The sequence below is a fragment of the Poecile atricapillus genome, chromosome 14 (genome assembly GCF_030490865.1).
Source record: "Poecile atricapillus isolate bPoeAtr1 chromosome 14, bPoeAtr1.hap1, whole genome shotgun sequence".
Taxonomy (NCBI): domain Eukaryota; kingdom Metazoa; phylum Chordata; class Aves; order Passeriformes; family Paridae; genus Poecile; species Poecile atricapillus.
In genome coordinates, this window is record NC_081262.1 from 3,397,664 (window position 1) to 3,410,650 (window position 12,987).

A 12,987-nucleotide genomic window follows, 5' to 3' on the forward strand; every position below is an offset into this window, starting at 1 on the left:
TCATCTCCCATCCTTGCATCCTTGTGACCCAGCATCAATCCTGGAAGAATGGGGACTGTGACACTGGAATTGTCCCTGCTGGCTGTGGCTCTCCTGTGCCCAGCCACTGCCATGCTCCGCATCGGTGCCTTCAACATCCAGGCCTTCGGTGACACCAAGATGTCCAACAAGGAAGTGGCAGAGATCATCATCGACGTGAGTGCAGCCAGTGCTCCGTGGGGATCGTCTGTGTGCTGGGACAGACCCCAGCACAGCTCCTGTGCCAGAGACATGTGGGGAGGTGGCTGAAGATGGGTGGCTGGGCAGATGAAGGCTTGGTGGGGTGTCAGGCACAGCCCATAGTCCCTCTGAGCCCTCCCTGGGGACATCTGCTCTGGCACCAAGGAACACGCAAGTCCCCAGGGTACTGAAGCCAGAACCAGGTGCCTGGCTGGGAGATGGGTGGGAGACTGGCCCTGAGCTGTCCCTCTCGGCCTCGCAGGTCCTGCGCCGCTACGATGTGGTGCTGGTGCAGGAGGTGCGCGACTCCGACCTCAGCGCCGTCACCGAGCTCATGGAGCAGCTCAACAGGTACAAGAGGGGCTGGGACTGGGATGGCAGTAAGAGGAAAAAAAAAGTTGTCCATCAACAGAGAGCTTATTTTTGGAAAGATGAATAGGAGAAATGTGCTGGGGCAAGGTGGAGACACTGAAAACAACCCTGGGAATAACCCAGTGGAGGGAATGGGGATACAAGTGATACAAATCCCCTCTGAAAGCTGTCGGCTCACCAGAGCTTGCAGGATGGAAAGGAACTGCAGTTCTGGCAGGCTCTGTCTCCAAAATCCAGCAGGACAGGGCAGAAGCAAGAGAGGGGGAGGAAGGGACAGACAGACCTTGCACCCCAAGACCCTGTGAATGGCAGGGTGACCCCAGGATGGACCCAGCAGTGGATGATGCTTTGAGGGGGGGTCATTCTGGCACCCTAGGAGGAAAAGGGGCTGCTGGGGTGGGCTAAAACTTGCCCCAGCAGGGTGGCAGCCACTCCACCAGCTGGGTGCTGACCCTGTTTTGGGAGAGGGCATGGGGAAGCTGCTGCTGCCATGTCAAAAGGCAGCTAGTGCTCTCAGGAGGTGATGTGCACCCAGCCCATGTCCTCGCCCCTTCCGTGTCCCCTCCAGCAGGCCACAAAGCAGCCAGGGCAGGGAGGGTGACGCTGCGTGCTGCAGAGCCCCAGGCTGCTCACTGACCTAATTTAGCTCTGCCGCAAATGAAGGTGAGGAATGTCCCTGCACAGAAAGGGTGGCAGGAACTGCCCAATGCCATGCTGTACCCAAGGAGCCACCTGGGGGAGAGGCACTGGGGACTTCAGAGTCACCCTCATGTCACCCCACAACCAGGGCACAGTGACCCATGGGGACTGTAGGGCAGGACCAGCTGGTACAAAACCTGGGGCCACCCAGCTCCTGGACATGCCAAAACAAATGCAGGATGGTCCCAGCCACATCACTGTCCTGCCTTTGTGTCTCTGCAGCGCATCCACATCCACATACGACTACGAGATCAGCGGCCCCCTGGGACGGGAGAACTACAAGGAGATGTACCTGTTTGTCTACAGGTAATGGGGCTGGCAGTGCTGCTGCCTGTGCCATGACACTGCAGGGCCACCAGCACCATGGAGTGGACACGGGTTGTGTCAAGTCCCAGGGTCACCATTCTTTTGCTCCCACAGGACAGATGTTGTGTCTGTGGTGGACACCTACCAATATAAGGACCCCCAGGATGTCTTCAGCCGGGAGCCATTTATCCTGAGGGTCTCAGCACCCAGCACCAGTAAGTGGGGGAACAAGTGGCCATGGGTTGTGGCATAGGGTGGCCATGGGGCTGACATCCCTCTCCCCTGGCAGAGGTGAAGGAGTTTGTGCTGGTGCCCCTGCACTCGGCCCCACATGATGCTGTCGCTGAGATTGATGCGCTCTACGATGTCTACCTGGCCATCATCAACAAGTGGGGGACTGACGTGAGTGCCACCAGCACTGGGGGGGACACTGAGGTTGGACACTGAGCCCCAGGGACTGTTTGACCCACACTGGGACCCTGCTTTGAAGCGAGCACAGATGGTGCAGGAGCCATGGGGTGGGAACCTTGTTCCTGCCCTGTGACAGGGCGGTCTCTGCCACCCCCATGGGAGGACTGGTGGCAGGAACAGCCCATCACCCACAGCATGAACCTCCCATCTCCCCTGCAGAACATGATGTTCCTGGGGGACTTCAATGCTGACTGTTCCTACGTCCAGCCGAGCGACTGGTCATCCATCCGCCTGCGCACCAGCGACATCTTCAAGTGGCTGATCCCCGACAGCGCCGACACCACCGTGGGCAAGTCAGACTGTGCCTATGACAGGTGAGCGCTGCCACCACTGTCCCTTCCCTGGCACCCCAGTGGCCCCCTGCCTGCCCTGCACTGACAGCCAGGGCAGGAGTGGCACCCACAATCCATCCAAATCTCCCCTGCAGGATCGTGGTGTGTGGCAACAAGCTGAAGAGAAGCATCGTGTCCAACTCAGCTGGTATCTTCAATTTTCAGCGTGCTTTCCAGTTGGACCAGGAGGAGGTGAGCCCAGGATCACACACTGGGGGCTCTAGCAGGCATCAAAGCTGAGCTGGCGCAGGCTGCAGGGCTGTCCTTGTCTCTTCAAGGGGCTCAGGGTGACAAGAGACCCAAGGGTGGAAACCGGGGATTTGGGGTCACTGCCTGTCCCCGTTGGGAAGAGAAGAGATGCACAGGGTTTTTTATGGTCTTCCATGGGCCGGACTCAAGGTATGGGGTAACCCAAGCCAACCTTCAACCACCCATGACTGGCACAGAGCCCCCAGATGAGACATGGGAGCTTGGAGGGCAGGTGGTCATGCCTGCCCCAAGCCACACCTGGGCACCTCTCCATGAGAGGTGCCAAAACTCTCGTTTTGGCCTTGTGTGTTGAGTGTCTTGGGGCTGGGGACAGTGTTCCCCCTCCAGCAGGCAGAAGGTTCTGGCAGGGCAATTAAAAGCGAGGGGTGAGTGGCTCACTCAGCATCTCCTAACTCTTGCCCTCTTCCAGGCCCTGGCAGTCAGTGACCACTACCCTGTCGAGGTGAAGCTGGCAGCCTGAGCTCCTCCTGCAGCCACAGACCAGGATCCAGCTCCAGCTCCCACCACCAATCCCCATGAAGATGTTCTATTCAGCCCCATCCACAAGTCCTGTGCATGGGCTGCCCTAGATCCTGGTCTGGAGAAAGATGGAAGCTGGCTGTGCCCAGACCCCCAGTCCACCATGAACCAGAGCCTGAGGATAGGCCACCAACCAGGACACTGTGACCACAGACAAGCCATGGAACAAAGCATCCATCTCCTACCTCATGGAAGATTTATTGACAAACCTCATTTCATGATTAACTGTTGGACAGGAGGGAAGACATCCAAGGACCGTCGGGCTCAGGCCACAGCGTGTTGAGACCCTGTCCCTGTCCGTTCCTCGGGGGGCTGAGTGGGCTCTCCCTGCCCTTGGGGAAGGCAGCAGTGGTGTCAGGCACTCGAGGCACAAAGGGAAGGGGCAGCTGGGGCGGCCGTGGGAGCAGGTGGCACGTCACCAATTGCTGGCACTGCAGGTGGCTTCGCTGTGACACCAACAGCTACTGCAGCGTTTCAGAGGGTGACTCGACCTCCCAGGGACCAGCTGGATCCTCAGCTCTTCCTCTTCTTCAGCATCTCCATGTACATGCGAAGTGACTTCTGGATAGACTCTTTTGAGACAAAGGTGATGAAGTTCTTGAGGTCTTCCTCCCGGTGAGCTGCCAGGCGGTCCAACACCGCCTTCCTCATCATGGTCTTGGTGAGCTGGCGGGCATGGTCTGCAGAGAGGACAGCAAGGATGAGGAACATGCCTTGTCCTCACCCCTGACCAGTACTCAGTGCCACCAAATGCAGCACTAATGGGGAGGGATCACACAGCAAAGTGCTCTTGAAAGCAGCAGGGAAAAGAGTAAGAAAAACCCTCCAGCTGGGAGCTGAACTGGATAAATTCTCATACAATAAATAATGGTTGTACTGCTCAGTGGGGAAATGACTAATCTACTGGCAAAGACAACAAGAAATTGTGTATCTCCTTCTCTTTGTGCCCTCCAGAGCCCAATATCCACCTCCAATAAACACCAGTAGCCAAACAAAATTCTTTCTTATTGGAAACTGCTGTGGCTCTAAGCTTCCCTGAACCAGAGCCTTCAGTCCCTGCTCACTCAGTCTGCCCCTGCCAACAATGCTGTACAAAAGGCAGCAGACTTCCCTCGACCTCGTCCCTGGGCCTGTGCCATTCCACATGGATATGTGGATACTGCTGGAGCTGACTGAGGCCTGGAGCACACATCTGCTCACACCCTCACAGAGCCAGGTGCAGTGATGGGGCAGCACATCTGCTGCACAGATGGTTATTCAGGCACTTAGAGATAACGAAATGAGGAGTGACCCCCTTCACCCACACACTGGGAACCCTGAATTGCTCCAGCAATTCCAGGTGCTGAAGCTACCTCCACCCAGACACAGCTCTGATTTAGAGGAAGAATCTGCAGGGGACCTCCTGGAAATCAGGAGAAGGCACACCTGAGACATGCTACTCAGTCTGGGGACTGAGGTGTCACTCTAACACCAGGACAGCAGGGAGGAGAAGTGGCACAGGCTGGGACAGCTCAGACCTGTGAAGAGCCCTCTCCCAGCCCAGGAACCTTGTGCTGCAGTCACAGCCCAAACACACGATGCCTGTGCTGTCTGCCTGCCCTCATCCACGGCCCCATCACTGCCATCCAGAGTGACAAGAGTTAGTTCAGACCACAAAAGCAGCCTGGCAGCCAACCAGGAACTCTCACCCAGCCTGTTCACTCAGCTCCATGGCAGCTTTCCTGGGCTAACACCTCCACTGACAGACAGAGATTGTGTCTGTCTGTGGAGCTCAGACACCTCCAGACTGACTCAGCAGGGCTAGCAGGATGAGCTGAGCTGGAGCCACGTGCTCTGAACGTTAGCACAGTGTCCCTCTCCGTTAGCCCAAGGTTGCCAAGACTGCTGGGCTGACCTTTCCTACCTCCCAGCCCACCAAACTTCCCCTTTTAATGGAAACTGTTACATAGCTCCCAGGCACCAGCCCTGGCATCTGCACTTCCTCCTCAGACCAGGTCCCCTCCTCTTCTGCCAGAGGTTTACCAGGAAGGGCCAGCCACTGTGCCATGACAGCTGCAGCCTTCTCCATGAGCTTCTCCTCTGGCACCAGCTCGTCCACGAGGCCCAACCTGTGGGCCTCAGGTGCAGGGTGGAGGGAGCCCAGCTGGAGGGAGCGTTCAGCAATTCGGTGTCCCACAACATTCACAAATGTGTCCTTAAACCTGCAAGAGATGGGAGGGAAAGCCACACTCAGGGGCAGCTCACCCAGACATCAAGAGCTGACAGCATCCTGGTCCCACTCCCCAGGCTCGGGGCTCTCAGAGTATCCTGGTCTCACTGCTCAGGTTTGGTGCTCTGAACAGCAGCAGTGGGCTCAGTCACGATGTGAAAATGGTGTGAGAAGAGCCAGTTTTGGTAGTACCCCAAGAGAGTTCCCCCTCCTCTGCATGAAAGCTGCTCCTTTTACTCTCACTGCCTGTGGGGACCCCCTTGCTGTGACTGAAAACTCCTTCCCAACAGTACATTTATATGTTCCTAGGGCAAACAAGGGGCCCTTGGTGTGTCAGTATCTTAGTGCCCCCGTGCTTTCAGAGATCTCCACACCATGGGATTCTGCAGGTACACAGTGTGTACCCAGAGAAAAGCCCCGACTGAGCCTGACCCATGAGATCTCCCAGCACTAGTTCAGGAGTTAATTGCAGGGCCAGAAATAAGCTCCTTGTTGGTGCAGGATGTGAGGACATTCTGGAGCCTGAAAGCTTTTCAGATACCTGCAGGACAGGACAGAAATGAGGTGTCATCTCCTGCAGCTACAGCTGCAAATACCTGATCCCTGACACACAAACCACACTGCCATGACCAGTTGAACTGATTAATTAACTCCTTAAAGATTAATTCTTTCTAGAGACCTACACATGATACTAGAAGTGGGAGGCACTGGCCTACCAGAAGGGAGCCACAATGCCCAGCTGGGCTTCGTTCAGGCCGATGCTGAATTTGGGGTTTTCTGCCATGATCCTGTAGTCACACGACAGGGCAATGAGGCAGCCCCCAGCCGGGCTGGACCCCTGGCAGAGAGAAGGACAGAGTGAGTCCAGGACATGGTTACAAACACCCCCCAGCCTTGCTGATCACTCCAGAGTACGGAAGATACCAGGAAGACAGAGCAGATGTTCCCCAAATTTCTGATCACCTGATTTGAAACAGCCCTAAAGATTTCTGAAGTTTATAAAGGTTTCATAGAAGGGTTGGAAGGCACCTTAAAGCCCATTTCATCCCAAGCTCCCTGCTACAGGCAGGGACACCTTCCACTAGATCAGGTTGCTCAGAGTTCCATCCAGCCTGGCCTTGGACACTTCCAGGGATGGAGCAGTCACAGCTTCTCTGGGCAACGTGTTCTAGGGCCTCACCCCCCTCACAGGGAAGATTTCCCTTCCATTTGTGACCATCTTTTCCACGGCTCAGTGCTGCTCAGCCCTGCACAGGATGCCTGAGAGAAAACCCAATGCCTTCAATGGGGGGCTGTGGACAGACACCACCGTGAGCTGCCAGGGCAGCACCGCCCTGGAAAATGAAAACAAGACACCAGAAATGTCATGACCCATCCATGGACACGGAGACTCCAGCAGCACTTCCCTGTTGGCCAAGAATCCTGGCTGGAAGAGCAAAACCTGCTGGAAATGCTGAAATGCTGCTGTAACCCAACAGTGTCTGCAGCTTACACAGAGCCTGCAGCATCCCACGCTTCCATAGCTTCCCACGCCCCACAGAACTGACAGACATGAAATTCCCCCAAACACCCCAACAGATAGATCCCTGGATGAATTTCAGCCTGGCTTTTCAGCTGTCCCTGCCCACACAGTCCAAAGAAGCTGCAGCAGGTGACAATCCCACCCTAAGGAAGGCAGGCCCAAAGGACTTACATTGACTGCAGCCACTGTCACCATGTTGGAGCCGTAGAGCCGGAGCCACATCTCCTGCACAGCTCTCCAGAACTCGCTGTAGTGCTCCACGCTCTTCCCACACATCTCGGTGATGTCCAGGCCAGATGAGAATATTTTGGGAACAGCCTGGAATTGGGAAAAGACAGATGTCACTGAGAGTCACGGGGAAGGAAGGGCCCTTTAGCTCTTGGCCCAGCAGCTTGAGGGAAGGGAAAGTGCTGAATATGTGATATAAATCAGGGCCTTCTGGGGTTCTGAAAATATTTCCCCAGTGCTCCCACAGTCTGGATTATCCCACTACCATGGCCTGAAGTGCTGGGCCTCAGCTTGCAAGACAGTTTCTCATTGTCAGGGTCCCTGTGTGAGAACATCAGCCACACAACACAAAAACCTGTCCTGTCCCACTCCCAGGCACCACTTTGTCCCCACAGCACATCTGAAAATAAGCACTGGCATCTCCCACCAGTTCCCTGTGGGTGAGCCAGGAAATATCACAGGATGTGTCAGGTTGGCAGATAAGCAGATTTGATTTTCATGACAAAAACAACACTTTGTTGTCCTTCTCTTAGAAAAGGGAACAGAAGAAAGACCATGGCCCTTCCAAGAGCCCCCTGCCCTCCTCCCAGAGCCAATCCAAGGTGCCTGGGGGCCCTCCTGTGCCAGTGAGCAGTGACCCAACCAGGGCAAACACTTACAGAGGTGATGATCACACCCCGGCAGGCCCGGTTGTTCTCCAGCTTTTCCAGGCCTATGGAAAACTCTGTGAGGAACTCCAGGCTGAGGCTGTTGACTGGGGGACTCTTGAACTTCATCAGGGCAATGCCTATGCAGGGCAAACACAGGGACATCAGACTCCACCCCACAGCAGCTCACACTGCCCTGCCCAGGGCAGCTTCACCCACCTCCCTGTTTCCCTCACCAAACTGTCTTCCCACTCCAAACCAACAGCACTCCTGGCTATTTAAAAGCTTCCAGAGCAGCAGAGCCAAGGGCAAGGTCCTGTCTTGGCCCAGATCCACCCATGAGCCAGGGTCACTCAGCAGGTGGTGGACCTGAAGCACAGACCAGGCCATGTGTGGTGGCACCCCACGTGTCCCAAGGCCCAGCCACCCTCCTGGCCACGGTGCCCAGCAGTTCCCTTCTCTCTGGGCTCAACGGGGAAGGTTGAGCATGCAGCTTCTGTCACAGCAAACAGCCTGTGTCCAGGGGGTCACAAAGGGGCTCTGAGCCCTTGTCCCTGCCCAAACTGCACTTCCCTACCCAAAAGGTGCTCCCTGAGTGCTTAGCCTGGGTGCAGCAGCCATGCTCAGCTGGGAACAGCGTAAGGACACAGCCAGGCACCTGGAAGCAGGACCTGGGAAGCCACAAGAAGATGCACCTTTGTTCAGTGCAGGGACATGGCCCTGTGACAGCTATTCCTGGTAGCCAGGTCATGGAAATTCCCAGCAGCTTTTCCCTGATGGAGCACTGGCACTCTACCAGGTGCCCAAACCAGGGACCCCCAGAGAGGGGACAATGCACAGGCAGAGGACAATGACAGCCAGGATCTGCCTGTAGCACCGACCACCTGAAGTGCCCACAACTGGTGAGATTCCCAGCCCCAAACACTTCTCCCCGAGGCTCCTAAGCAGCTGCAACATCTGGGGCTTTGATGACTTCCCATGCCCAGAGCCACACATGCCATGGGACAGGGATGGAAGGGACCCTGCCCGTGCCCCACAATGCCCGTGGGTTGAGGGCGACAGCGCAGAGGTGCCACCCGCCGTACCTGAGCTCTCGTCCAGATCCACCTGGATCTTGTTGTTGCTGAAGGAACGACACGGGGCGAGCGGGAGGCCAGGGGGCTGCAGGGGGCCGGGGGGCGGCCGGGCGGCCCTGTCCCACGCTGGGGGACGGCAGCACAGGGGCACCACACCTGGGGGACACACACAGGTAAGGACGGGAAGAGTACAGCCCCCAGGGGTGTGGGGTGCGCTCCCCAAAACCGCTCTGCACGGGCAGGGCGAGACATGAGGACACCCTGACCCCCTCAGGGAGGAAGGATATAGAGACAGCCCAACCCACGGCAGGGGGACACACTGAACACCCTAACGGTAAGGGGCACCCTGGCGGTAAGGGAGGGGCACAGAGAGGCAGCGGGGGCTCGGGGACACGCCGAGCCCGCCGCAGGGAGCGGTCGGGGCAGGGTGTGGGCGCACCTGAGCGGCCGATCCAGCGGGCGAGCGCCACAGCCGCCATCTTGTGCCGGGCTCAAGGGTACGGGGCGGGGCCTGTGGGGGCGGGGCTCAGGAAAGGGCGGGATCCCGCTGAGCCGCGTTGAAGCCCCGCCCACACCGCAAAGCCCCGCCCACCGGCTGCGCTGCGGCGCGCACGTGCTGCCCCCTCGTGGTGGCCCTGCCGCATCGCTCTGTCCGGCACTGACCACTCCGTCCTACCTGTCCTGTCCTGTCCGGCCGGCACTGACCACTCCGTCCTACCCTCCCCGTCCTGTCCGCCCGGCACTGACCACTCCGTCCTACCCTCCCTGTCCTGTCCTGTCCTGTCCTGTCCACCCGGCACTGACCACTCCGTCCTACCCTCCCCGTCCTGTCCACCCGGCACTGACCACTCCGTCCTACCCTCCCTGTCCTGTCCACCCGGCACTGACCACTCCGTCCTACCCTCCCTGTCCTGTCCACCCGGCACTGACCACTCCGTCCTACCCTCCCCGTCCTGTCCACCCGGCACTGACCACTCCGTCCTACCCTCCCTGTCCTGTCCTGTCCTGTCCTGTCCACCCGGCACTGACCACTCCGTCCTACCCTCCCTGTCCTGTCCTGTCCTGTCCTGTCCTGTCCACCCGGCACTGACCACTCCGTCCTACCCTCCCTGTCCTGTCCTGTCCTGTCCTGTCCTGTCCTGTCCTGTCCGCCCGGCACTGACCACTCCGTCCTACCCTCCCTGTCCTGTCCGCCCGGCACTGACCACTCCGTCCTACCCTCCCTGTCCTGTCCGCCCGGCACTGACCACTCCGTCCTACCCTCCCTGTCCTGTCCGCCCGGCACTGACCACTCCGTCCTACCCTCCCTGTCCTGTCCGCCCGGCACTGACCACTCCGTCCTACCCTCCCTGTCCTGTCCGCCCGGCACTGACCACTCCGTCCTACCCTCCCTGTCCCGTCCTGTCCTGTCCTGTCCGGCCGGCACTGACCACTCCGTCCTACTTGCCCTGTCCTGTCCTGCCGGCACTGTCCCCCCTGTTCTGCACCCAGCCATGTGCCCAGTGTTCCTCACACACCTCTCCTCGCCTCTCAGCCGAATATCCCCGGTCCGGCCCCCGCCGCGGGACGCCGGAGCCCCGGGCGGTCTGGGCCGGGGCCAGCCGCCCCCGCAGAGCTCTGGCCCGGGGATCGGCGCTGGGAGCCCCGGTGCTGGGCCGTGCCAGCGCTGGCTGCGGATCTCATCACGGTGGAGGCTGCCCGGGGGGACACGGCGGGGGCCAGGGCCGGCCTTGCCGTGCAGGCAGAAAACGTCCGGCAGCGGGATGGCGGGGATGGCACTGCCCCTCTGCCTGGTCCTCGCTGCCGCCCTGCAGGGTGGCCTGTCCCGGGCCCCGGGGCCCCCGGCCCGCCCCGGCCCCCTGCTCCTGCGGCTGCGGCGCCTGGAGGAGCAGGTGGGTGCCCGGGGCGGGGAGGGGGTGCTGCCTAGCCTGTGCTGAACACTCAGCATTTTGGGTTGGGCGGGGACCCGACATGGGGACATGGGTTCACTCCACATCATCCCATTCCCTTGCAGTTTCTCCGGCTGCAGGAGGTGACGCTGAACCATCTCCAGAGCATCGCCAGCAACTACAACATCTCCTACAACATCGATGGACGTTTCCAGGCACTGGCGGAGCAGGCAGAGGCGGCCGACGCTGCCCGGTCCGCCCTGGGTGCCGAGCTGGCCCGCCTGGCCACCGCTGGCCGGCGGCTGCGCCGCAGGCTGAAGAGGCTGGAGGGGACAGTGGGTGCCCTGAGCCCGCTGCTCACCCACCCGCCGGCTGCGCTGGTGGAGGCTGGCACCAAACCGCACGGTCTGCCAGACGCTGCCCGGGGCCGGGGCAGCCAGCTGGAGCAGCAGCCACCGGGCCAGGCTGTCCCGTTGTGGCAGCAACATCGGCAGGAAGAAGGGCACTGGCTGCCGGCTGATGCCGGGCCTGGTGGAGCGCCCGGGGAGGATGAGGAGACCCCTCGCGATGCAGCCCCAGGACCCCAGACCATGGCACCGGTGCTCTTCACCGGAACCGCGGTCCCCCGGGAGCAGCCCCCGGCCCCCCAGCAGCCGGGAGAGGGTAGGTACGGTCCCCCCGCCCCGGTGCCCGACTCCCCTGCCTGTCGCACCGGTGCCCTCCTGCTCTTCCCCAACTCCTCCGCTGAGCACAGGGCCGTCCTGGGGCTGGGGCCACAGCGGGGGCTGCGGGCGATGTCCCTCTGTGCCTGGCTGGCCACCCCAGCCCCTCGCCTCGGTCCTCTCCTCTCCTACGGCACCGAGGACGGGCACAGCGAACTGGCCGTGCACGGCCGCGGTGGGGATCGCCCCGGCTCTGCACGCTTCATCGTGGGGGACCGGCAATTTCGGGATCTCCCGGTGGTGCCGCTCCTGGATGGCAAATGGCACCACCTGTGCCTCACCTGGTCCTCCGTCCAGGGCCAGTACCGCTTCTACGTGGACAGGAGGCTGCTGGCTGCCGGCTCCGGCTTCCAGCAGGGCTATGAAATTCCCGCTGGTGGCTCGCTGGTGCTGGGCTGGGGGCAGGACGGCCCCAACATGGACTTGGGCACTGCAGGAGGTTTTGTGGGTCACCTGGCTGGTTTCGCTCTCTGGAGACGGGCTCTCCTGCCCGGGGAGGTGGCCAGAATGGCGACCGGGAGGGGGCTGCCCCGTGGCCCCTCTCCTCACACTGGCCGATGCCTCGGTGCAGGGCGGGGTGCGGAGGGTGGCGTGTCCCTGCCTCCAGCGCTGCCTTTGACGAGGCTGACAGCAGGAATGGTGCCGGCTACCAGCGGTCACGGCTGGCTCATGGTGCCGCTCCCGACACGAGCTGAATCCGCCCAGCGTGATGGGACAGCCAGCAGGGAGAGCATCTCAGGACCAGCCCCACCAGAGGAGGGGAAAAGGGAAATGGCAGCCAGTACGGCAGAGGTGAGACCAAAGCCGGAGGTCTCCTGCTCCTAGAGGATGTACAGCCCATCGTTCCTATTAAAATACTCCGAACATTAGAGAAACCGATTTTATTTCTGTCCTGCTCATTCACTGTAACTCTCGGTGCCGCTCACGGGCGGGCAGGAGCTGCTCAGCACAGGCAACCGAGGCGGGCGACGCGTGCTCCTTCCCTGCCCCTGAGTCAGAGCAGGGTGAGCGGAGCACGGGACTGCCGGTGACTGGCCCGTGACCGCCCGTGACCGGGGTGAGCCAGCGCTGCCGTGGCAGCCGCCGCCGGTCCCGTGCGCTGCCCCTGCCCGCGGCGCTCCTCGGCGGGGCAGGGCTTTGGGCCGAGCTATGCTGCTCAAGGGGGCTCAGGGCGAAGCACACTGGCTTCCCGAACGTCTGCTCTGAGGAATTCTGTGCCTGGAGAGCTGGAGCAGCGTCGGCTCCCGCAGTTCCCGAAGCCCCACGTTCCTGGGGACGGCGGGGCCGTGCTGCCGGCTGAGTGTGTGTGGGGCAAAGCCTCGAGGCGGCTTCGCAACCTCTCGGGCCGTCACCACCGCGGTCCCGCTCAGCCCGCCCACACCACTAATCCTAATCTTAATCCTATTCCGTCCCGTCCCGTCCCGCGGCAGCTCCGGGCGAGGAGGCCTCACCAGAACTACAACTCCCATGATGCTTCGGGGCGCCCCCGGCCGCCCTGACGGCCAC

At 60.4% G+C, this 12,987-nt stretch overlaps 3 protein-coding genes across 3 annotated transcripts; 2 read left to right on the forward strand and 1 right to left on the reverse strand.

Moving 5' to 3' along the window:
- Positions 1 to 48: 48 nt before the first annotated feature.
- On the forward strand, positions 49 to 3,243 carry LOC131584613 (deoxyribonuclease-1-like 2). The gene is made up of 8 exons (XM_058849946.1): positions 49 to 195; positions 482 to 570; positions 1,513 to 1,596; positions 1,711 to 1,811; positions 1,886 to 1,998; positions 2,227 to 2,381; positions 2,495 to 2,591; positions 3,079 to 3,243. Exons 1-8 carry the CDS (start codon positions 49 to 51, stop codon positions 3,127 to 3,129), a joined length of 837 nt encoding a protein of 278 aa, XP_058705929.1. The 3' UTR covers positions 3,130 to 3,243.
- Positions 3,244 to 3,361: 118 nt separating this feature from the next.
- Positions 3,362 to 9,394, reverse strand: ECI1 (enoyl-CoA delta isomerase 1). The gene is made up of 7 exons (XM_058849945.1): positions 9,310 to 9,394; positions 8,880 to 9,026; positions 7,807 to 7,934; positions 7,091 to 7,237; positions 6,114 to 6,235; positions 5,211 to 5,389; positions 3,362 to 3,868 (listed from the first exon to the last, which is right to left on the reverse strand). The coding sequence occupies exons 1-7, from the start codon at positions 9,347 to 9,349 to the stop codon at positions 3,702 to 3,704; spliced, it is 930 nt and encodes a 309-aa protein (XP_058705928.1). The 5' UTR covers positions 9,350 to 9,394; the 3' UTR covers positions 3,362 to 3,701.
- An 844-nt stretch (positions 9,395 to 10,238) lies between these two features.
- On the forward strand, positions 10,239 to 12,236 carry PTX4 (pentraxin 4). The gene is given in 3 exon segments (XM_058849811.1): positions 10,239 to 10,762; positions 10,885 to 12,018; positions 12,020 to 12,236. Coding segments are annotated over 3 exon segments (1,614 nt in total). The 5' UTR covers positions 10,239 to 10,363; the 3' UTR covers positions 12,101 to 12,236.
- The last annotated feature ends 751 nt before the right edge of the window (positions 12,237 to 12,987 follow it).

Coding starts and splice junctions, on each gene's coding strand:
- LOC131584613 (XM_058849946.1), top strand. CDS start 49: ATGGGGACTGTGACACTGGAATTGTCCCTGCTGGCTGTGGCTCTCCTG. Junction 1,597..1,710: donor ATGTACCTGTTTGTCTACAG/GTAATGGGGCTG, acceptor TTGCTCCCACAG/GACAGATGTTGTGTCTGTGG. Junction 1,999..2,226: donor TCAACAAGTGGGGGACTGAC/GTGAGTGCCACC, acceptor TCTCCCCTGCAG/AACATGATGTTCCTGGGGGA.
- ECI1 (XM_058849945.1), bottom strand. CDS start 9,349: ATGGCGGCTGTGGCGCTCGCCCGCTGGATCGGCCGCTCAG. Junction 7,935..8,879: donor GGATCTGGACGAGAGCTCAG/GTACGGCGGGTG, acceptor TGCCCTGCATAG/GCATTGCCCTGATGAAGTTC. Junction 3,869..5,210: donor ACAGTGGCTGGCCCTTCCTG/GTAAACCTCTGG, acceptor TCCTCTCTGCAG/ACCATGCCCGCCAGCTCACC.